The 25,215-nt window shown below is 39.2% G+C and overlaps 1 protein-coding gene across 17 annotated transcripts in view; it reads left to right on the forward strand.

Moving 5' to 3' along the window:
- Positions 1 to 25,215, forward strand: part of APBB2 (amyloid beta precursor protein binding family B member 2) — a 193,218-nt gene that overhangs the window by 101,695 nt on the left and 66,308 nt on the right. For 11 of the 17 annotated variants that reach the window (XM_075752251.1, XM_075752252.1, XM_075752257.1 and 8 more), the window contains one exon: positions 19,982 to 20,190. In XM_075752251.1, the coding sequence (XP_075608366.1) occupies positions 19,982 to 20,190 (209 nt within the window). The remainder of the gene's footprint in view (positions 1 to 19,981; positions 20,191 to 25,215) is intronic. The other 6 variants (XM_075752265.1, XM_075752260.1, XM_075752264.1 and 3 more) reach the window with 1 other exon arrangement.

The raw sequence follows: 25,215 nt of genomic DNA on the forward strand, positions 1-25,215 counted from the left end.
TTTATTTTCCTTGCAGTCAAAGGGAAGAAAAAAGTCTGTCTAAATAATGTAGGAGCAGTACATCTAGTCATTCCCTAAAGTTCAAGGTAAAGCAACTTTTGATATACTGAGTCATGTTTTGGGGGTTGGAAATGTGAGGCGGTTTATAGCAAGTATTTGATTGGGATCTGTCAAAGAATATTGACTAATATCTTGGACTTTTTTTTTGTTCATTTTGCCAACCCTAAATCAATCAACTTGTCCAGGTCAGAAAAACAGTCTTTTGTTGGAAAACTGGTTCACGCAAAACCTTTACACAACTTTTTGTCTTCATTTGTGGAATTGTAATTAAATAGTATAACTGTATTTGCTCCTTACAAAAACAAACTAGTAATAAGAAATAGTGATCTGGTGTGGCTTTTGTAAAATTATTTGAAATTTAGTTCAATTTTTTTTTCTTTTGTAGGCAAGCCAACATCATTTGTCACACTCTGTAGCTGTAGCAGACTTTCAAGATAATATTTGGTGTTAAACTCGAATTACCTTATTTTCTTTTGTGCTTAACTAACCCAGAATAATGAGTCTCTATTTTTTGCCACTGGAGCCTGTCAGCAGATCGACTAAAGAACTTGGTGGTCTCCTGACTACATTAATTTCCCATGGTTAATTGTGCTGAAACGTAACCAATGCTTTTTAACAAAGAGATCTGAAAGGTAGGAAGAAGACATCAGAAAAACAGAGATTTCAGGGCGAAGCTTCCACTGGCATAAAATAGGAAGTTTACTTGATTTTTTTTCATATAGGATTGTTTTTTTCCACAAAAATGGGCGTGTTGGGCTTTGTAAAGTTGTATTGCCTATGAGTATTCAGGATATGTATAGGAAATAAGGCCCTTATGCAACTATCACAATGAATGTGTGATCGTTAACAGAAGATGATTTTTCTATATTTCTCTTGATTTCATGTTATAGTTGAATTCTCACTTTCATAACTATATTCCAGATTTCTGTACTTTAAATATACCAGGTGTACTTCTTTATGGGAAGCTCCTCTTTCCTAAGATTATCTGATCCTACAATTACTTCACAGGGAAAATGCAGTTTCTTGAAAGAGGCTGCTTTGGGAGTAGGGTGACATGGAAGTTGCTCCATTCTCTGTTCCTCCCAGTGGCTTCTGTTCATATCCACTTTGGTTTTAGTTTCAAGGAGCTGGTCGAGAAAACAGTGGTGCATGGTCCAGACTGCTTAACACTTCCCAGAAGAAACCTGGCTTTTTTGGGTGGTCAGGTGTCTCTAACTTGAGAGAGACTGTTGTTCATCTGTGACAAGCTTCAGCTGTCCCAACATAAAATCAATGGAGCAGTGACTCAGGAAGAGTTGTGGTTTTCCAGGAATGATGCACAAGGGTGGATTGTCTGTCAGGTCTCTCTGCCAGAAGTAGAGATGTTGTTTACGTGTTTGACCAACAGTTCAGGTTCACTACTTCCAACTGTTGCTAACATCAGTGCAATAACTATTTGACAGTATTTAAAAAAAAAAAAAAGACAAAATGTACTGATTTAAAAGTTGCACTCCCTGCAGACCACACTTGAAATATTCTAGTAATAGTAATTACTGGTTGTATTTTTTTAACCTTTCTTTTATGTATTCAAGTATACAACAGAAACTTCACTGTAGGTGAGGGAATATATCTAGCATTTGCACAGTAGATCTCTTTTGTTTTCCTCTGCTAAACCACCCCATCTGCAGACAGGGCAAGTGGACAGACTGAGCACTGGAAGCACAAAGGCTCTTCAGAAGTGAGAGGAGCTCTTTTATTATTAACACATTTATTTTACATCTTCTCTTTAATTGCACAAGAATGCTTATAGATATGCATTTATAAAGGCTATAGTACTGATGAATAAGGAAAGAATAAATGCTTCAATTTACACCAAGAAAGCAATTAAAAACTAAATGAAAATGAAGTTATAAATTTTTCTTGAAACAAATACACCTTGCCCCGAAACAGGAGTCTCAAAAGAATGTGTCTTCAAAAACAAGAATCAATTTTAGTTCATTTAGGATTAAGCTTTCATTCTAATTTTATTTTTCAACTTTTTTTTGAGAGGGAGATATGGGAAATTCTGTGGGTTGTAAATGAGAGGGTTTTGGTTGTTTGGGGTTTTTTTTTTTAATGAACAAGCTGCAATTTTCTCATGATTCTAGGAGCTGGGGATTTAAAAAATACTAGATGTCACAAAACACAATAAAAACTATAAAAAAATTCTGTCAAAAATGCTGAAAACAAGCATAAGTTCACAAGAGTAGTATTTAATTTCTCTAGTGTGTTATAAGTAAACTTTTTGAAAGGAATGAGCCTTGCAGCTTGAATTCTGCAATGATGAACAAACCTACTACCTCATTTGGTCATACATGAAAGGTCTTTTGGTATGATGTGGTTTGTTATTTTATGACTTGCTGATGGGTAAGGTGGTGGTTGATGTTTAGAAGAGAGAGAAAGCTCTCTTTGTTTTTTCCTTCTGGTAATGTTACTGCAAAAGGGTCAGTATAAAGGCCACCAGATTTTGACTTAGTTATTTTTCTTTTGGTTTATCACTTTACAGATGCTGTGTCAGGATTGTATGTTGTGCTGGCCAGAGTCTTTTATCTGGGTTAATTCTGTTTTCAGAAGGTGGCAGGATTCACTGAGAATTCGTTATCAGTGCAGAAACACTGAATTTCTAACTAGCGTTTCACATCCAGTATGTTGCTCTCATCTCCCCTTCCTATTTCTGAATTTTTCTGGAATGCAAATCATATAAAGGAAGCAAGACTGTAAACATTTACTAACATAAGAGCTCTTTTGAACTGTAATAATTGTCATATGTAAAAGCCTGTAGTTTAAGTGGGTGTTAATTACTTCTCAAGAGCAGTTAGCTCTGCAGTAATCACTAGATGAGATCTGCTTTTAGTTACTCTTCTTCATGGTAATTCTAATATGCTCCCCTTTTTTCATAAAGATATTTAAGCCCAACAGATGTATTTGCCTATAAAGAAATTTTTACCTATTAGATGGCTCTGTACAATTTAGTATAAAAGTAGTAACATCTTCCTTTTAGATACATGTTAATATAAAATTGAAGGTGACAAATGTGTAAGGAGAATAATACTCAGTCCCGTAACTCCTGCCTTGCTGTTGTCATATGAGGTTATTGTGTATCTCAGGGTAGGAAACTCTGTACCTTTGTACTTAAGAGAACAAATTTATTGTGGATTTTCCTTCTAGGAATATAAATATCCCTTAGAGGAACCTTGGATATATCTGTCTGAGGGTTCTCATATCAGATGTGGCTTTTTTAGTCTGACCCAGTATAATCATTGTGGTTACTTTGATAAAAGTCTTTCAATAATGTTAATTCCACTGTTTCCAATGCAAACTAATATACTGCCTGGAAGCTAGAGCTCACTTCTACAAGAGTTACAGAGGTTGCAGTTCAATTTTGTACACCACCAGATAGCACATCAGCCTGTAAGAATGGCTGTATCCAGCAGACCTGAGGCTCATGTAGTTCTTTATTGGTTGCCTCTGACAGTGGTCAGTAGCAGAAACTTATGGGAGCAATAAAAATAAAAACCAAAGCTAGCATAAAGTGGTCCTTCTCCTATTAATCTTACTCACTTTCAGCAAGTGGTGGTTTTAGGGCTTTCAGACTTGCTATGTATTCATGTTATCTTTTTTAACTGCTCTTGATAGACTTTTCTAATATGAATTTGTTTAATCATTTTTGCTCCCATTTGTATTTCTGGCATCCACAACATCCTGTGACCATGAGCTCCATAATTTAATTATGTGTTGTATGAAAAAGTACTTCCCTTTGTTATAAAATTGCTCTCCAATAATTTCATTAGGTGCCCATTGCTTTTCTGTTATAGGAAGCAGTAAATAATAGAGAATGATCACTTCCTTTCCATTCTTGCCTTTTTCCCACCATTCATGATTTTACAAATTTCTGTGACATCGTTCCCTCCTCATCATCATCATTCCTTTTCCAAGCTCCAGAGTCCTGCTACACTCAATGGCACTGCTTGCAGAAGCAGTTTTACCTTATCTTTGTGTCTTTTCCCGTTTTGCTACGTCCATTTTTATAATACGGCACATGGAAGTGCACAGGCTAGTCCTGTGATAGTTCAACTCTACATTAAAACAGTAGGCATCAGGATTTTCCTGATTTATGTTCCCAGCATAAACTTTTTCAACTGCCAGGGAGTACCAAGCTGCTACTTTAAAAAAAAAAAAAAAAAATTCATGACTTTGGTCCTTCCAGAGTGGCAAAAGGTAATTAATTGCCTGCCATTGTGTATGAGGATTTTAAGTAGCAGATCAGAAGAGTAACAGTAAAGGAACTTTAAGAAATTAATAAAAAACAGGAGGTGGACCTCTGTGTGGTGAAGGAAACTAAGTGAAGGCTGTGCATTGGAAAAACAGCTCTTGAAACCATGTGTGTCCTAATCCTGTAGGACCTATTTGCAGTCTTTTATTTTTGTGCAGCAGCAAAGGTAAATATAAATCTAGAAAGGGAAATCTTCTCATCCAGTGTAACTGGTTTTCCTGTTTCCCAAGATTACCTGCAGCCCTTTGGCATGTCCATGAATTCTAACGTTTTCACCAAAAATTAGATGCTGTGTTCAGCTGGGGAAGGACCATGCTGTTGCTTGTGCATTTCTTGTTTTATTGTTTGTGACAACTTGTGATGACAACCAGCTGTGTCTTTTCCATAGTGCTAATAGATCTGGATGGCTGGTGGTGGGTCACATGCTGGAGATCTTTTGTGTATCGTTTTACTGTGCTTTGGTATGTTTACATTCTTACCAAGCAAGTGTTTGTTTTGAGGGAGATTCCAGCTCCGGTTTCACAATAAAGGAAACTTTGAAGTTGTTACATTCTGGACATATGGAGCTTTAAGAAGAGTTTGTCCTCAAGTTTTCAAAGTGAGTAGCTATTTTGCTAATATACTTTACATTGAAGGTGGTGCTAATTGCAAGTGAAATTCTGTTGTGGTTCTGCAGAACTGTAAAATTAATCCCCCCCTTCTCTTTCAAATGCTTGTCTGGCATAGGACTCCAGTTGTTCAGTGTTAGGTTTGTTTCTGGCTACTTACTAGGATGATCAGTGACACTGTTATTTTTCTGGATGTTCTTCTAATTCATGTTAGTGGTCAGAGATACCTTTTCTAGCTCCTTAAACGTAGATTTCTGAATCTAGCTTCAGTTATGTGTATAAATCCATCTCTGTCAAAAATAAATACGCTTTAGTCCTGTACTGCCATGAAGTAGGTATGAGAATGAAAATAATGATATTTCTAATGGATGCTTTCAAAGATGATTAGCATCTCTGAGTTTGCTTAATACCAAAAGCTATCTGGACGGTATGAGTAAAGATTTAATAGAAAGTTTATACCAACATAGCAATGTGAAAAACTTCTGGGCTACGAGAGCCCCCTGTGCTCTATCAGCATGCTTCCCTCTCCCACGGGGGGTGAAATACAACCAGCTACCCTGACGTTTGTATCTGCTGTCAGAAGCCCCTGGTTATAAAGCCTTCCTGTTGTAGTTCCTACATGTTGCATTTCATATATGGCTCTGTGCATTGTGCAAGAGAAGACTTAGTTCAACTGAAGCAAGATTACATTTGAAAAGGTTAAAGTGTTGTGGGTTGTTGGTTTGTGGTTGTTTGGTTTTTGTGGGTTTTTTTTTTTAAAGTCTCTAAGCCTGAAGGTTGGGAAGTGGAGCTGAGTTTGCATCTTACAAGGCCTCAGTACAACCTTTAGCTGCCTGATGTGCCTGAGCTTCTCCCTGAACATCTCTCTTTGCAGGCAAACTGTAGGCCCTGAGGGCCAATGCCTCCCTGTGCTTGTGCAATATTTCATGTTTATGCGCCTCTAACAGTAAAAGAGAGGATTTTTGCCATAATAACTTTTACTTTCCCTTCAGTACTGTAGCAACATGAAATGAATTTGGAGGTGGGGAAACATTAGGTCTTCAGCTTCTATGCTGGGGAAAAAAAGGAGCCATCAGTTTGTTCTCTAATGCACATTTGACCACAGCTTTAAAGTGGCAGCCTAATCCAGATTGTCTGGCTTTTACTGGTAGTACCAAACTGACTGAATTGGGTAGGATGGGGTAGGAATTACTTTTTTGCCACATCAGGAAGAGCAGCCCTTCGTGTGGGAGGGAAGGAGTCTCTGGCACACGGACACACTGGAGGATGGTGGCTACTCTCTGTCTGTGCACCTTGGTCTTGTGGTTGGTGTTTGGGTGCAGGGAGCCTGCGCAGGTCCCGGGGAGTATGCAGAGTCTGGGCATGACTCCGGGCAAGTTATTTAATGAATCTCAGACCTCTCCTCCTGACCCTGCCCACCTTTTGTTTAAAAGAGGGCTCGCACTCTCCTGCTTCACAAGGTTGGTGTGAAGATAAAGTTTTCATGGCATCCTAGAGCATCTGCCATGCTGTGTGTGGAGCCATGCATCTGCATGGGCTGAGGGATGAGCAGAGCTTGCATCTGAGATGGGAAATAGCTGTTCTTTGCAGGTTTCGCTTTTTTTTTTAAGCACAACATTTAATTTCAGAGAGTAACTCCGTTGTAATTCAATTTTATGTTCTGTTTTCATTGAATCATTAAATTCAGAAAAAGGTTTTTCTAATGCATTTTCACAGTGCTGTAAATGAAGCTGTCAAAGAAAAGCAATTTTAGTCAAGCCGCCATTTGAATTGTATGTCTGTGCCACTGGCCAACTTTGCTGGCTTTTAATTAGCCAATCATATGCACAAAACTCACTGATGAGCACTTCTATAAAATTTCAGAATATATCAATATATTCATGCAGTACATTCTCCAGAGAAGTAGTCCTTCCTTTCTCTATATTGTTCTCTCCTGAATTCAATAGGCTTCATCATATTTTAGATGAAGAAAATTATCATTTACCCAGTACCCGACTTTTTATGCAGATTTCTTTTTTCTGCAGTTCCTGTTCTAAAGGGAGAAGAAAATAGTGCCTGCTAGTCAGATTCCTTCTTCCATGCTCTAGCTTACTGCTTCTGTTGTTCAGATTAGAGACACATTCACTAACATCACCGCATTTAAACTATTGAGGGTATTTCTACTCCTCAGTTGAAACAAATCTGATAAAAGTGTGGAGTCCAAGCCTGTTGCTGTTCTTTAGTACAGGATTTGATGGCAAGTGTATCATAGCTAAGTAAGGGAATAAGATCTGTCTGTCTTCCGTGGTGTGTGTCAAGTGAAGTAGCAGCTGCTACTAGCAGCAGGTCTAAGGGAGATGGGACCCACTTGTGTCTACAGCCAGTCCCAGCAAAATGGGGAGTTACAGGTCAGGAGATACCAAACTCTGTAATGTTTGATGCTTGTAAAACAGAGTTTTACTTGGAAATAAAACAACATGGTGCAGTAGTTCTAGTGTGGAGAACTGAGGCTGTTGAGGTGACCATGCTGCTGTATGCCATACAGCAGCATCTCCTCCCACTCCTCCATACAGCTCCTCTCCTCCTCTTCAAGACTGCATCTTGAAGTCAGAAGGACATCTGTTCTACTGCTTTTTGTGTCAGTATTTATAGACTGAATCTTTCTGCTTTGTGTGATTATTCCAGACTATATTTGTTCATTGCCCAAAATGAAATCTTCAATGATCTCTTCTGTGCATAGTTTGACACTAATATATCGATTCGCTTTGAGGGGACAGGGGAATCAGGCTCTTTATTGTAGTAGAGAAATACATGAATTCACAGCTGCCACAAAAGTGATTTTTCTTGTTTTTCTGCCAAATGCTTGGCTGCTGTTGCTGAGACAGATAAATTGGGGGGGGATAAGGAAGGCTGGACTCCACACATGTACAAATTGTGTTTGCTGGGTGTGCTGTGCAGTGTGTCTGCCGGTGCAACAGTGCATGTGCAGGCTTTGCCATGTGAGTCCAGCAGTCCCTTGGCTGAGATGGCTGTTTAATTTTTTTTCTTTAGACCAAACTCTCCCCCCTTTAAAACAACACAAAGTAGTTAAATAGGGTATGAACCCAGAACACAAGATCATATGCAGCAATCCTGCTCTCTGTGCAGAAAGGCATGGGAAGAGGGTACTATGCCAAAAAAAAGAAGGTACTATGCCAAAAACTCAGAAGACTATTTTTAGTGATTTGCTAATGAAGAAGAAGATACTACTCCGGATGAATTATTTGTTGCTTAGAGTCCTCCATGATGAGGAGGTGCCTTGGGGCACAATCCCACAATGCACAATCACAGTGGCTTTAGACCAAACTAGAGGTACACTCTGCTGTGTATTAGACTATTACTATTTTTATGTAAAAGCTTTTGCCATCTAGTGGAAAGAATAGAGAACTAGCATTTCAAATAAGCAAGAAACCCACTCATACAGGTCATGTACAAAGTGTATTTATAAGCAGGAGTAACTCACTTGCTAGAATAGTAGCAAATTATTCTGACTTCTATGGAAATTAGTCGGTAGAAATCTTCCAAGGTAATAGTGCCTTTTATTCACATAGTATTTGAGACTGTATCTTAGTTAAGCACAAGGTTGGTGAACAGGGCGTTCATTTGTAGGCTGCTCTTGCTTGTTTGGGTCTCCTTTTTGTTCTACCCTGGAGGGTACCAGCCTGCTCCTCCCTGGATCCTGGGCTTGGCCAGTGTGTTTTAAATGCCTCTGCGGTGGCTCACATACACACACACCCCCACACCCCCCCGAGCAGGATGAGGAAGAGAATCGGAAGGGCAAAAGTGAGAAAAACTCATGAATCAAGATAAAGACAGCTTAATAAATGAAAGGGAAAAACCCAACACACACACACAAACCCCAAAACAAAAAAAAACAACTCCAAGTGATGCAAACACAATCACTGACTACCTCCTACCAGCAGACCAGTGCCCAGCTAGTCTCTGGCTGAGGGCAAAGTGAAAACTGGAGGTGGTCTTGGCCCTATGCCAGCAGTAGCTAAACCACTGGTGTGTTCTCAACATTTGTTTTGGTCACAAGTGTAAAACACAGCACCTGACAGGCTGCCATGAAGAAAACTTAACTTCATCCCAACCAGACCCAGTACACCCTGTTAGTTGCCCAACTCTCCTAATGTTCATCAGCCTCCTAATCAAGAGATGGTGATCTCGTCACACAGTACAGTGCAAGAGCTGTAGGATGTGCCTCCACTACAGCGCTTTCAGGTACCGATTCATCAGCCTTTGCTCCAGCTGAGGTAGTCCTTCCTCTATGTCTGCCATTTCATGTCACCACCACTGCTCCACCTGGCTAACAAGCCACCCTCCTCCAGGTGGGATGGGTCTTCCCAGAGCTTGGTTTCTCCCTGGTCCATAGCTGCTGCCACAACAGCTCCCCTGAGGCAGCAGTTCAGGTCACCTCCAAGTCTCCCTTCCTTCCTTCCTTTGCTGGACTCTGTTTTGTGGCTGGATGGTTTTGGTTGGTGAATGGGCTAGTCCTCTTGTTCTTACTTATTTTTGGTCCATTTTCGACAAAGGAACACATGGGACCTTTCCTCACAGTCTTCCTGTGGTACTTTTCCTTGCTGCTTTGCTCTTATATCAACTCTTGTAAACACAAGCTGCAGTGCTGGTTTCCCATGACTTCACCTCTGGACCTCAGGCTGTGTTGCCCCTGAGCAGACACCTCACAGAGCCCTGAAATTCTCCTGCTTAAGCAGGACAGGTAGTACCATCCTGAGTACTCTTCCAGGGCTGTCATCAACAGTTCTTCTGGGCTTCTCTTCTGAAGTCACTTGCCCTTGGTTTTCTTTGGTTATTGTGCTAGTACTTCAGTACTTATGCTAACAGCTTGGGGTTTGGTGGTTGAAAGGGAGAAGCCAGGACATGAAAGCAAGTGGGTTTAATGGCGTGTAGTTTTTTTCCTGAATGTTGACAAAGCTGCTTTCCTCTCTCTTTCTTAAGATAGCCATCTCTGCTTGAAGGCCTTGTATGCCTGTAGTTACTCGTGATTTGTACAGCAGGATGAAGATCACATCCCATGAAAAAAATAGTACAGGTGATTTACCCCAAACTTCCTTAGGATTTTTAAGAAGTCAGTCTTTTCTGATTATGGTTTGTTAGAGGTGATCAAAATGACACTTCATTTTGGCACAGATTGTCTGGTTACATGTATGCCTGTAAATCCCACACTTCAGCACTTTTTCCTGGAACCTGTTTGACAATCTTCCTCTCACAAAACGCATGCAGCTGGTTCAGCGATTCAGCAAGGAGGACTACAGGGTTGTCATGACAACCAGTTGCATACTGTGAGAAAAGATGATGCCAAATGACCAGCTTCTGGCTGTTTATCACTCCTCATTGAGTAATGTTCCCCAAATTAGACAGACTTGTCTGATTTATAATTACTTGTCCTAGTGGCTTGCATTTTTGCTGCATTCGTTTCTGAGATAGCATTCATGCTTCTTGCAATGATGCTTAGGGGAGACTACCTGCTGACCGTTGTTGTTGTGAATTACAAGGGTAGGTGGTGCTGTTGATTATGCGGTAGTGCATTGAAAGTGAGGAGAAAATTTGTCTTCGGGGTCTTTTTTTGTTAAACCTGAGCAACTTAAACTTGCACGTTGAGCCCACTACAGGAAATAAATGGGATAAAAACATTCAGGGCCCATGTTCTTTCTATTGTGCTCTTTAATGGAGAGTGCTTCTTTATTTTTATTTGCCTTCACTCATGAATACAACGTGTCTTCCCCTTCAGTGTGCATATGGAGTGGGGGAATACAGTCCCTTCAGGATCAAATCCTGGATCTGCTGAAGATGATGATTAAGTTTCTGTGATTTTTTTTTTTCTTTGTTTTGCTTTTCTTTAGGCCCAGAAGGCAGAAGGAAAACATTTTTTTATTTCAAGATTTTGGAAACTCAGAAGAGGAAAACCGCCACTTTCCCCCATCGCTTTCATTTTTAATAAAACTTTTTTGTCTTCCCAGCTCCTTTCTTGTGCTTCGCTTTGTGTGCCCAGAGGGATGGTATCTGTCACACGCATGTGCTATTGTGAGCCAGCTCTTTCCTTAGGCTTCATTCCAGCAATGAAGAAAGCCATCAGATTTGAAGCTAGTGGTTTCCCATTGCTGCGTTGTGCACCCAGTGCTGGAATGTGAGCAGTGGGAGGGACAGAGACTGACACGTGGATTTACAGATTTGTTATTGGCCAGATTACTTTTCTAGATTTGGAAAACTCTGAATGTGTCCCTGTTTGGACCCCTGTGAACACTGAACACTCCTTTTTAGTTCTTCTCACTGTGGAAATCTACTTTTGAGATGGTAGTAGATAGCTAATCAAAGTCTAGATCAAATCCTGTGTTTGGATGGTAGCCCTTTTCTTCAGAGGATCTTTACAGGAGAAAAAGTGTTACAAAACAGTCCTAAGAATTGAGATAACTAAACTAGGAGTACAAAAAAGTGAGTTCTCTTATCTTTGTCTCTATAGAGTATGGGTATTTTATTTCCTAACCTATTTAGATAATGTAGATCAAATGCTCGCAAGTATTGTTGAGCCTTGTCTCACTTAATCGTGCTACCACCATGCAGTGGAAGGAGTCCTCCTTAGCTGGAAAGACTGAGTGGAAGTCAGGCTCCACTCCAGTAGAGCTGCATTTGCATCAGCCAGAGACTGCTTCTGCTTCCAACTAGGGGGAAATGAGACCCACATGTTGAAATTAATACCTTAAAAAGCAAAGTACATACATCCCTTTAATAATGCAATAACTCTTAGATTTCCATGAATACATTTTCTGTCTTAGTGTGAGTCTACCTTTTTGCTCTTTCCTAATAAAAAAAAAAAAATTGCTTTTAAACTGAAGTAACACAGTTAAAATTGTCCTGTGCCATAGGTTATACTACTATGCACCTTCCCAGGTACAGAATTTCCAGCACTCCAGCTCTGTACAGCATTATTACAGTCTCCATTTTGAAGTCATGTGTGCTGCCAACCTCGAGCCCTTTGGGACTGCAGTTCCTCCTATTCAAGAATACTCTTTTTGGCCATGATTTGATGCCTTAGCCATGCTGGTTGGTGGGATTTTTTACGTAAAGAAAAGCAGTGCGTCCAAAATACACGGGATTTTTTCCAAGTAGATCTCCCAGTTCAATACAAAACTTACTGCATTAGACACATTGCCTTGCTTAAGAGTATTTCGTTCAGGAAGTAGGTCTGCTTAGCCTTTAGTGACCTAGGTTTGAGGCTTCAGTTCCCTCATGCACATGGACTTAAGCAGAGGCACTGACAGTTCAGTGTCTGTCCCCAGCACCTTGCTTATCATCACCACCAAATTCTCTCCGAAGTGGAGATAACACCTAGTTGCTGGTTTTATCCACATTTGTTTAGTTTATGTAAAGGAAAGCAGAAAGTTTTTTTATTACAGTCTATTATAAATTATATTTTTCTTGTTCCTGTACTATTTTCCTTGTTGGTGCATTTCTCCTTGAGGTATCTATTATCAGCTTTTCTTTCTATCACATAATGTGATCTTTTTCTTCCAGTTCTAAGTAACATGTAAATACACTAGTCATCTTACCTCCAGAAAGGGAAGGAGCTAGATTATATTCCTTCCAGACAGGAGCATTGAGATTTGTTATTGAAATAATATGGTATATTTCATGGCTTTATCAAGAAAATATCTTGATTTATTTAATTTAGCACAAGCACAATGTCATACAGTCAGATTTTAGTACTGGACTGGTGATAAACCAACTTACGACAACGGTGGGTGGAGTATTTTGTTTGTTTTATGCTGATAAATACAGACTTTGCTAAGGACGGTGGAGAAAAGAGGTTTCTAATTAACAGAATTTGGTCCATAGGAAATCAAGTATCTTACCAATGTTCTTCCATTCCACCTTTGTTATAACACCAAATCATCCCTGATTTAACATTTTACTTCAGTGTAGTTCTTTCTTTAAAAAAAAAAAAAAAGTAATTATTGTCTCAAAATTTTTATCACAACTTGCTGTTAAGTTAAAATATATTGTGCTGTACCTTTGCATTCCTGCTCTTCCAGAAAGTGCCTCTGGAGCTCCTGCCATTCTTGTTCCATCTGTATTTCTTTATAAATGACTACCTTTGGTCTTCAGTGAAAGGGATTTCGAGCTGTGCCTGCAGAAGAAAGCCTGAACTAGTTCAAAGCTGCTCAATGTTCATGGTAGTTAGTCTCTCTAATTATGAAATATCCACAAATTACATCAGCAGAGAACAGTGCCGACATAGCTGGGAACAGCAGCTGGAAAGCTGCATTGCATTTAGATACAGGGCATACTGTTTGCATCTGTTGTGATGCCACTGACGGGACCTGCGCTTGGTGGGTGTTGACCTTGCCTTACAGGGGATGCCTGTGGCGACGGAACAGTTTGTGATGTTGTGAAATGCTGGAAAAAGAAATGGTCTCCATCTACTGCATGAGTTTGTTCGCTCTAAAGATCCTGCTGAACCCGTTAGTTTTAATTTCTGTTTAATTGAACAAGGGTTAAAGAGTGACTCATAATGGCAGCAATTTGATTACTATCCTTTCTTCTGAAAGAGCAATAAAATAAGCAATAAAAATACTAGTTTTGCCAAATAGCTTGGTCACCAATTACACGTGCTTTTCAGTGAATTATTTGTATTGTTTAGTACCATCTCTTTTCAATACCAGAACATTGTTTTCCTAGATCAGCCTCAGTAGTAAAATAATTTTAACTTGAAATAAAAATGTAATTACTAAAATTTCTAATTATTGTGCCAAACTTAATATCTGAACTATAGCTACAGCATGGAATTTATCACTGCTCTATATCAGGTAATTGGCAGAGGCTGACATTTGGAGAAAAGAGTTACAAACAGCAATATATTACGTTTTGTGGTCTCTATCCTTTCTTCTTTAGAATACAAAATGTGTTCACAAAGTTCTCCTAGCCAGAATTACTAGTTAAATATGGCTGTGTTTTTGGTTTTGTGGAGGTCCATCTCTGTTGCTAGTTGTTTCATAAGAGTGAATTAATAGTTTCATTTTGTGTGACCAGCTTCATTTTTCCAGTATGTTTGAAGTTTTAACTGTTCTCCTCAGTTATAAAGATACCAAGATGAAGGCTGTGTTAGTGTTTTTTCCTATTACAGGCACCATGTTTCAGCCATTCAGACAAAAATTCAGACACAAGCATTTATTTCTGAGTGAAACTTGATCAGACAATTTCAGCAAGTGGGAATCTCTTCAGACTGTTTCACTCCTTTGGACACTTATTAAAAATGGAAATAACTATTTATACCAAAGAAAGATTTATTTGTTTGTAAAAGGTAATTTTCTAAAGCCTTACTGGCGTTTTGTGAGTTCATTCTTTCTCTTTATTTTAACTTTTAAAGATCAATGACTAAGATAAATTCCCTGTTTGGTTTTAAAAGGGAATGGTAAGGCATTACAGGCACTGCCCTCCCCTTGAGCTCTTACTTCAGATTTTTTTTTTCTTCATCATTTTCCCATTCTTCTAAAAACATTCCTATCATCTCTGTGTTGCTCAGTCTGTGAAGAGATGAAGTGGAGGCTGTGCGGTGGGGTGCAGCAAGCAGATTCCTCTCTCGAGTTCTGCAGAGACCAGTTTCCGGGGAGCAGGCCAGTGCCCCACCGTGTTGGACCCTGTGAGAAGGGAGTGTGGCCGCCAGCCCTAAGCAAGCTTTAGGTAGAGGGGAAAAATGTGGTTTCCCGAGAGACTTGTCTGGTCCTGGTGCAGGAAGGTGGTGAAAGCAGGAAAGCCAAGTGAAGTCCACTTTGTGTTTTTCAGTTTTCCTCAAATGAAATTAACTTCTTGTCTTAAATCACATCTTTCATGGTTTTATGTGATATTCCATTTTAGTTCTCAAAATACTCTACCACATCTCTTTTACTGTCATGGTTTTTTGCCTGATTTGTCCCATGCTTCTTCCATAGTAACATCCCCATGAATAGCCAGTTTAGAGATCTTTCCCCATATGGACAAGGCTTTAATCATCTGTCTTTAGTGTGCCAAAACTCCAACTGAAAAATATCAGTCCTCTCTTTGCAACCTGTTCTTTCACATGAATCTGCCTGCAGAAGACCAGCTGTGAAATTCTAACTATGTTGACCTTTAAGCTGACAGCGCTGCATTTCTGAAGTCAGGTGGTGACAGCTCACACTTACCTTAGGCAGATTTCCAGGTAGCAGCTTGCTGACAAGGACTGGCCAGCGTGTCTGGACTGGCATTGGGGGCTCTGGGATCAGAGTCAGCCAGCCTCGCTGGTGATGGCTCTCATGCACCCTGTGTTCGGACAGAGACAGAAAGCAAGGTGAAGGATCAGCTGCAAGCTGACTGTCTGGTCTCCTGTGGTGAGGGCTGATTTTGGACTTAATCTCTGGAGTGTATGCAGGTATTGGAGCCACCCTGTTCAGTGAGGTCTTTTTCCAGAAAAAGAGTCAGCTGTCAAAGCTCTGCAGTGCTGCCTGAATCTTCATGACACCTGCGTAAAGATGTACCTCATTCCTGTGCAGAGTTTTGAACTAGTTACGTCTTAAAATAGTCTTTCCACTGATAAGTTTACTCTCTTGCTGTAGAAAGACAAATTATACAGATAATATGAACCCAAGTTTCTTAAAGAAATCCACTGTCTGCTTTTTCACACGGCTTGCTACAGTGGCTCTCTTACTCTAGTTCAATATTGTTTTTCTTATTCTTGTTGCTTTATGCATTTTACGTAAGAAATGTCTTACAGTATAGCCTTTCAGGAGATCATGGTTTACTGTAATACACAGTATTGTAAACCCCAATACAAAAGGATACGTTCTTTTTGTGAGTCATGCTCTAATTTTCTGTAGTAAGCCATGCTTTCTATATTATCAGAGAAGTAATACTTTCAAAACCAGAAGCTTTAAGCAACTATGTGGTCCTGGTTCATTGACCTTTCATCAGCAAATCAGTAAAGAGCAGCATGGAAAAGGCCAGGAGATGCCAGGTAGAACTTCACCTCCTGGGGATGACTTGGAGGGAACTGGAGAAAAGTTCCTGATCACCATAAATCATCTGCCACTGAGGAAGCATGAAGGGCTTAGTCTTCCACAGACCAGAAGGAACCCTTTCCATGTAATGTTTTTACCTCTAAAACCCTGCAAGCGTAAGAGGACTTCTCAATTTCAGATGAAGATGTCCAACGGTTCAGTTCTATTTCCTCTTGAGTTTGGTTCATGCAAGTTGTTTCATGCCACATCAACAGAATTGGGTTGATTTACAGATCATAGAATCATTTAGGTTGGAACCTTTAAGATCATTGAGTCGAACCATAAACCTAACATTGCCAAGTCCACCACTCAACCAAGTCCCTAAGCACCACGTCTACACATCTTTGATACCTGATGCTTTTCTCCCCTATCTTGTGGCTGTCACTTTCTCTTCTACAGGAAGATTGGGATTGAAAAGGCCATTGAATGTAACAGGATATAGAGATATATATAGATATAGATATATCAGTGTGGTGCCTTCATTTTCTTCTGGGCTTCAAACACTGCCCTGATAAGGTACCATTCTTACACTAGGCTGTGCAACAAAAACATAAGACTTTGACTCAATGTCATGGCATTGAACGAGGTCTTTCAAATTGAGGGGAAACATATTTTGCTGCCTGTAATTCCATATTCAAATAAAGAAAAGCCATTGGTGTCCTGTAGTAGATCTCTGATGCTGCAAACACGTTCATCTGTCCTTTCAGATTGTGTATGTTGACTCTTTTTTTTTTTTTTTTTTTTTCTTTCCTGTGCTGGTATCTCTTGTGATGGTTCATGACCTTTGATTTGCACTCTGAGTGCGTTCATCTGTTAGAACAGTCAGTGAACTAGGGAGGTATTCCAGTTCTTGCCAGCAGGAAGGCATAGTCTGTGAAAAGGTTATTGCTGCCAGTCTGTCTGACCCTGAGGTGTCTTCCCACATGGGCTGAGGGACACACACATTTCATTTTTTTTCGAGTAGGTTTGTATAGCTAACACAAGGAATTGCGTTTCAGTATGAACATGTGTAGTCTGGCACTGTCCTGTTCAGCCATGCTTATCAGATGGTTTGGGGTCAGCACCCCTGCGCAAGGAGTACCCAGACACCAGCAACCTGCATTTCGTGCACAGATGTAAATCAGTTGTTCTATGTGGAAAATACAGCTTTTTGAAGGTCCTGAGCTGTGTTAATTGGGGAAAAAAAAAAAAAATCTGAAAATTAATTCCTATTTTATGTCCGAGCATATGTGAACATTTTTTGGTGTATTTATTTTTGCTAATGGGTAAGTTTTCAAAGTAAATTATCAGCTAGGTGATATTTTCTTATCCCAGCGTGCTCCCAGCTGTTTTATGTTATTTCCTTCCAAGTATTCATTCACATACAAGGTAATTTCTTCTCTTCTAACTAAACGTTGCATTGATGTTGTTATTTTAAGTCTCTGGGTTAACAGTTTTCTTTCTGCAGTGAGTTTTGCCTGCTTTTACTTCAAAGTCATTTCTGTTTAGGTCTTCCTGGTACTACGTGCCATTACAACAATAAATACCAGGACGTTGGTTCCTCTGCATCTTTGGTTGATTGGTTTTAAAAGGAGTAATTTAATGCAGCCATAGCATAACATTTTGCTAACTGTGTATTTAAATACATGTGTACACATACATATGTAAGGACAGAAACAGTACCTATCTTAAAGTGAAGAGAATAACATTTCACGTCCTAGCAATGTTAAAGTATGGTTGTTTAATACTGTGAACTGTATGAACCTGAACTGATCTGAAGCTTTGCCTCTCTGCATAATAAAAACTTATTATTTTCCTATTCTAGCATGCATTGAAGGGCCCAATATCTAAGTTTTATGAACACTGACATTATTGTGTTGGTTTGGCGTTTTATGAAGCAGTTATTTAAACTTACTCATGTGTATCTGGACTCGCAGATGTTGCCACGCATACTTCAGTGTGATGTTTAGATATTTGATCTTTGCATGTCACTTTTTGCGTGATGTGATCAAATTATTGAAAGTGTTTTGCTTTCATTTTCCTTTTCTATGGTTGAGAAGAGTGCAGGTGAGTTGTTCAGTTAGAAAATAAAAATGGACAAGGTTGAAGATGAATGGGCTTTAAAACACATGAGACCTTGGAGTCAGGAACTACATACACTTGAATGCAGTAGAGGCTACGATGGGGAACATTTAGAAGACGATGTTTAGAATATTTGGCAAATTTCTGGAACTGATTATATTAATGTTGCTGATTTCAGATATTGGGCCATGGGTGAGGCTTGTTATTGAATTTAAGTGTAATGATATTGTCCAGTTTTTCTTCTGCAGAATTTGCTCAGATTAGTCCTCAAGTGGTAAATCAGTAACTTAAGAACTCTAAGTGGCTCAGGGGAAGAAATAGTCTGGTTTGTGCTATGGAGTAAGAGTTATTTCAAGTTATCATGCTATTTGTGTGCGTGTGCGCGCGCATAAATGTGGATAGCAGTAATGAGAGATTCAGAAATAAGCAACCGTGACAAAACATCTAGTAAGACACTTGAGGATAGACTTACAAGAAGCTTTGAATTTGAATTCAAAAAAGAGATTAAGAGCAGCAATATAACAACAGGTTATTCATCTGTCATTCACTGAAGGTGTTTTGAGGACTGGCTTTGAAGGTTGGAAACAAATTGCCAGACTAGATGGGCCACGGCTCATTGATATGGTGCTGCCTTTATTCTTGGGGTTTTTTTCTTGCTAGCTCAGCTCACTGTGCTGGTGTCAGCCTTCATCGTGCCTGCTCAAAGTGCTGGTGGAAACATCAGTCTGGGAGGTTACTTGTTTCTCCCTGCAGCTTGACAGTCCTTGGAGTGGACCAGAGCAGCTGGTTAATAGCACTAAAGCAGTTCAGCTGGGAAGTTTAGAAGAGCGCTGGCTCCCTTCTCAGCCTCTGGAAAGCACGTGTCCAGCACAACGTAGCTGCACCTGCTGGGGTACTGCAGTTTGTTTCCACATAGGTGATGCCTCTGCCTTTCTAAAAAGCACTCCATACTCGCTCTTATATGCATCTATAATCCCAGGTAAATCTAAGAATGTCTCTAATTATGATATGAATTGCTGGTGCATTCTTAAGTTAGTAGGAGGTTTGTCAGGAGAGCCAGTATTTCATTTCTGTGGTGGCACAGATGAGTTTTTGATTTATTTTTTCCCCTGCCCTATTATAAAACCAATTGAAAACATTAAGTTTGTTTGTGACAATCGAGGTATGTGCAAAATGATCACTCAGCTCTTTTGTTCTTGTCGTTTTGAACTAGCAGTCTTTTAGATGTTGTAAGTAAACCCTATGTGGGTTGTTTGATTGGGGGAGTGTTCTGTTTTGATAAGCTGACTTTGATTAGCAGAAAAATATGCTCTGCTACCCTGCATTGAGAAGGGAAGGTGCTATGATGAAGAGGATAGAGTACATCACAACTGCAAATATTTTTCTATATGCTGTGATTTCATGTACTTGAAGCTAAACCTTATTAGAAGAGCTAGTTTATCTGATGGTATTAGATAGCTGCTGTATTAGAACAACTCTTGGTAAGTAGCATATTTTTTTTCCTCTCTTTATAGGCCAGGTCAAACCAGGCTTTGTCACCTTACTTTAAGCCTCAATAATTCAGTATGTTTTTCTGGTATTCGCTTATACAGGAACTGCACAACAGCAGTACCAGCTGCGCATCGCTTGCATCAGGGGCAGACTCATGGAAGAACTGTTTGTGTCTTAGTAACATTCTTTCTTTTCTTTTTCTTTTTCTTTTTCTTTTTCTTTTTCTTTTTCTTTTTCTTTTTCTTTTTCTTTTTCTTTTTCTTTTTCTTTTTCTTTTTCTTTTTCTTTTTCTTTTTCTTTTTCTTTTTTTCTTTCTTTTTTCCCTTCTTTCTTTTTTCCCTTCTTTCTTTTTTCCCTTCTTTCTTTTTTCCCTTCTTTCTTTTTTCCCTTCTTTCTTTTTTCCCCTCTCCTGTTCCCAGCAGATATATGGAGTGACCATTCATTTCAGACAGACCCAGACTTACCACCTGGCTGGAAGAAAATCAATGACATTGCTGGGATCTACTACTGGCACATACCAACAGGAACAACTCAATGGCAACGTCCCGTGTCCATCCCAACAGATCTCCAGGGCTCACGAAAAGGATCGCTTGGTTCCATTACTCCATCTCCTACTCCAGAAACTGAGGTAACATACTATGTCTCCTTGTGGGCTGCATACTGTAAAGAAAATTGAAATAACTTTTTGAACTTGCAGGTTTAATTGCTAGCTAAACTGAGCTTAGAATGTGGGGCCTAATAATATCTCAAAGTGTAGCTATTTGTTGATAATACGTCGTAAGTATCTATTTTCTATTTGCGTTTTCTAGTGGCTGTGCCTCAAGAAACATCCTAAACTTTGGATGTGTAAGATGAAATCAGACATATCTAAGATAAATTAGAGAGCCAGTGCCTGATGAATGTGAAACTACTGTGGTTCTGTAGCACGCGCTGAAGCGTTGCTGCATTGTATGGATACAGGATACATAAAATTTTTGCACATTATAGCAGTCTCTTGGTTGGACTCTTTGCATCTTCTTTCTTTTTGCTTCACTTGGTAGGAGTATCACACAAAGATTTGAGATGCTAATTCCTTTACAGCGTAGTTTCTACTGAGTAAACATCAAGTATTCTCAAGTGTAAGTGACTTAACATTCTGCCAGTACAAAATATCTGTGCAAGGGGATCACTGTGTTGTAGTCAGTCTCTAACTAGAAACAGAAACAAATGCACTCTTTCACATGTGCTGAAAGAGCAATATGTGATACTGCCTTTTAAAATAATCCTTTCAGGCACAATCCAGGGGGTTGATTGATGTCATATAAGTAGAAAAATAAAATAAATTATCAGAAAGAATAGTATGCTTCAAAAAATGCAATCCCTTAGTTTTAGTACGCTGGGAAGACTTCTATGGAATGAAATACTAATATAAAATCAAATTGTTTTAAAATTAATTCTTTTTCATACTAACTTTTCAGAAGAAGGTCCACAGTTCTATGAAATCAAGGCAAGTCTTTGTACTAGCTTTGAGTTTGGGATCAGGCAATCCTTAGGGTTTATTTATTTAAAATGTATTTAAATAGGACATTTCTTCTGTTCTTGACTTTGTTGACATATGCACCAAAATAACTTAAATGAAAGTTAAGAGGAGTTAAGGACACTCAAGTATGTGTTACCATCTTGACTCTGAAACTTTTATCCTGTATAGGCTTAAACATGTACATTCTTCTTCATTATTTTAGAAAGATTGCTCCCACATGTTCGTAAATGCTACTCATAAGGTTTGCAAACTTGACCACAACATTTCAGTTATGGTTTACATCAGTCAAGCTCCCGTGGAATGTGCTGTGCACTAAGCGCATTGGAAATTATTTCTGAGAGGGTTCACGGAGAAAGAACAGCAATTGTTATCATTCAGTTAGAAAAGAAAAAAAATCCAGAAATGCTGAATGTAAAGTGCTGGACATACTTTCAGTATAAGTTCCTGTACTGTACACGAGTGATATAACTTCACCATCAACTATTTTTCTTACTGTAAAATATGGAAAACAGGGCATTAATTAGTAAGTTATAGATGTCTTTCACAAAAACCCAGAAATCCGCATGGTTGGTAAATTGCAGAGGGAAAATGTGTATATTCATTTCAAATATTTTTCTACCTCTGTTTAAAATGTCTTTACAATGAAAATTTCAGACCTGCTGGTAATGTGGCATATGTACTTTTAACCTTACAAAATTTTGTTTGCTTTAAATGAAGAATAGTTTGTGATTATAAATAACGATCATTAATTTTCAGGAGCATCATGGAGAATATGAAATGTATGAATTATAACAACATAGATTTTAATACAGTGTAGTTGTATTAAATAAGACGTTTGAGGAGTCATTCTAAAATGCCATGCATGTGAGTACATTGTAGGCTCATCTAGGTTTTGATACGGCAGTTCTGATTCAGCAAGGAATTTGATCCAGCAAAGATTTATGCATATAAAGTTCTGTGAGAGCACTGAGACCATATGCTGTGATGTAAAAGATGATACAGAAAATAATTGAGTTTCCAAGATTTGTATTAGTCTGATATTATATGGTTATTTTAATTGTAGGTATAGATGAAGGCATTTGTCTCTTGAAGGTTTCTGCAATCATTGATAAGCATCTTACATACCGTTATTTAAACAATACTGATTTTTTGACTCAGTGGTTATTAAGATAGCATTGCAATATACCAGCAGACTTACATACAGTACTGGTGTTCAAAACGAGAGTGTGATTTGGGCTCAGGACTTTGTGCACTGCCAAATTCTGAAACTGCTACAAAGAAGGGGCATAGCTGGAGTTATAATGAGAACTGTTAGGAAAAGTCTTGCATTTCTTGAAAACACGGATGTTGAGCTTTATTAAGAGGGAACTGGAGGAAGAATCCTTTGGGATTCAGCTCGTTCTGAGCAGAACCCTGGTACAGAGCAGTACCAGGGAAATCAGCCATGGTGTTGGGATTAAGAGTAGGGGTAGATAATGAAACAATTTGTAATCTAGATTTAACAGTGTCAGCTATCATGAATCTTTGGTTCTTCATCTCTCTGTGATCAATACTTGCCAGCACCTCATCATCTCCAGGTCACTTGCAGGTGATAGTGGTTTCAGTCCCTGTTCACTGCACTGCAGCCTACCCCAAGTGCCCCCCCTCTCCCTCCCTGTGAAGGATTAACCTGGATGTCTGCGATACGGTCAATCTGGCGCCTCATAAAAGAGGTGGAATTCGATCTAGAATAGGGGCTCCCAAACGCCTTTATCCTGGCGCTACCCTTGGCAGCAATAGTTGTCATGGACAGCTTCCAGCCCCAGGTTGGACCGCCTGTGAGCTGTGTACTGCTGGTTCCCTCACTGCTGTTTGGAAGCCTGTGCTCCGAGATAATCTGGTTTGGGAGGGCTGGTTTAGCTCATTCCCCTGTGTTGGAATTTGTATTGCTTTCTTCTCAAAAGGTTGGGGGATATATAGGTTTTAGGCAGATGAAAGAGTATAATCTAGGATTGAAGATGGCATGGGTAGCATTTCATATCTGTCCCAATAGGCTTCCGTGAGTCCATAAAAAATACTTTTATCTTTATCACATTTGTCTGTGAAGCATCATGTGCTAGTCTTGAGTTTATTCGGGCTCTTACAGCTTTTGAGTTTATCAAATAAACATTTAGAAACATTTTCCTTTTTTGCAGAGTAATGCCTTTTTACCCTTTGTCTTGTTTCCTCCTTTTATTTTCCTTTTTTAAATTTTTATTTATTTATTTCGTGTCTCTGTCTCTTAAATGATATGATATACAGAAGCTTTGCTTCATTTGGTAGAATGTGGCTCACAGCCGAGGGCAGTCAACAAAGAACAGATCAAGTCAGCCATTTTTATGTTGTAGCTTACTCTGGATATTTAGCATAAACAAAAGCAGTTACTTACTATTGTTGAACAGAGAATCAGAAAAAAATGGGTGGGGAGGAATGATGCTGTAATGCATACAAATGGAAAAAAGGGGTTCAAAAAGGAAAAAATGCAAGAATGTCTTACTTTTGCACAGGCTGCAAGGCAATTTTTCTTTCACGAGATAATCAGTAAATTTCAATCCAAAGCAATTATGGGTTAAGCATTATGCAAAAATCCTGCAGATTTAACAAAAATGCTAATGAATGCTAAATATGAATAACCTGGAACATTCCTTCCCTTCCTCCCCCTCAAAAGCATGAAAATGTATTTTAGTTTTGCACAGCTGATTGAATTTGACTTTGTTTTAGATGGCTTTTTTCTCCTGTGTGTTGCCAAATTACTTCCTTTGTGAATCCTCGTCTTTTGTAACGTTCTCTTCCAAATCTTAGAGATTTTGCTGCCTCTTTTCCATTTTCTGTGCAGAGAAAAAGCTGTAGGGTTTAATTTTCAATAAGAGCTTCTTTGACATCATGCAGAATTTGGTGATGTTAGTTGTGTCTTCTCATAGCCTGATTCATCCCAGGCCTGGATCACCTCTAGAAGTTCTTCTGTAGGTAACGTAACTACTAGCAGCTAATAATTAAAGAGGAGGAGGGGCTTAGTGGGAAAAGGTAGTAACTCTTTCACTTCAAAGGCATGTTAGGGAAGAGTTACTCCTGGGAGTTGGTTCTCACAAATCATTCCTCTAGTGGGGATGTACTGAGAATGCTTCTGATATGAGAGGTCCACCCTGCAAATTAATGCATTGGGCCATATTAATAGGTACCACTTCATCTTGAGGCTGAGCTGGACAACCTGGGAGAGCACTTCTTAAAAAAGGGCCCCTTAAAAGGGCCCACTAATAACAGGAATACTTGATTTGGTGAAGCTACAAAGAGGTGGCTCTGGGTCTCTCAGCAACCACCTGGCTCTTGTTCAAGACTGTGGGATTTTTGTCCTTGTGGGGAAAGGAGAGGGACGACTCCAACATCAGCTGCTCCTCCCGGGTTTTACAGAGAAGGTTGAACCTCAGGTTGCTGTCACTGTCACGCTAAATGCACTGCTACTTGCTTGATTGTACCAGTGAATGCCTCTGAAAATTTTGAGAAAGTTGAATGGAAAATGAGAGGATGGGTGATTTGTTTGGGGTTTTTTCTGGGGGGAGAGGGGTTGTTCTGTTTTTAAAAAAAGCTGCTAGACTTTACAAAACTAGTTTTTCAGCAAGAAATCTCTCTGCACTCCTTACTAATCCTCCTTCCCTTCACTGTCCTTTTCTTGTGCCTTCTCTCTAGAAATATTTGATTTTTACCTTGTATGTATCTTATCCTTGTATATATTGTTGTGTTTCAGTATTTCTAGTTCCAGTACTGTTAGAGTCTTTTAACCAAAGTGCCAATCAAATGGAAATCCTAATGTTTCCCCTTAATTGCTGTTTATCAAAGGCTGTAGCAGCTGTGGCCAACATTCATATTCAGATTCATTTTGCTTGCTTTTAAGATCATAGTTAAAGAGTAATTTCATTGTCTGTTCCTAATTTATATTAACTTTCCTTGTTTCAATCATTTGTTTTGGTAAGTAACTGTTAGAGGCATGTCTTCTCTCCCCTTTCCTCCAAATGCCATGGTATAGTGGAGTAATTAGTTGAAGTTTGAGGTGATCTGTTCCCTAACCCATCCTGTAAATATCAATGCTAACAACAGTGTCTTGTGTTTTTTTCTTTTTCT

This window comes from Balearica regulorum, chromosome 4, assembly GCF_011004875.1.
Source record: "Balearica regulorum gibbericeps isolate bBalReg1 chromosome 4, bBalReg1.pri, whole genome shotgun sequence".
Taxonomy (NCBI): Eukaryota; Metazoa; Chordata; class Aves; order Gruiformes; family Gruidae; genus Balearica; species Balearica regulorum.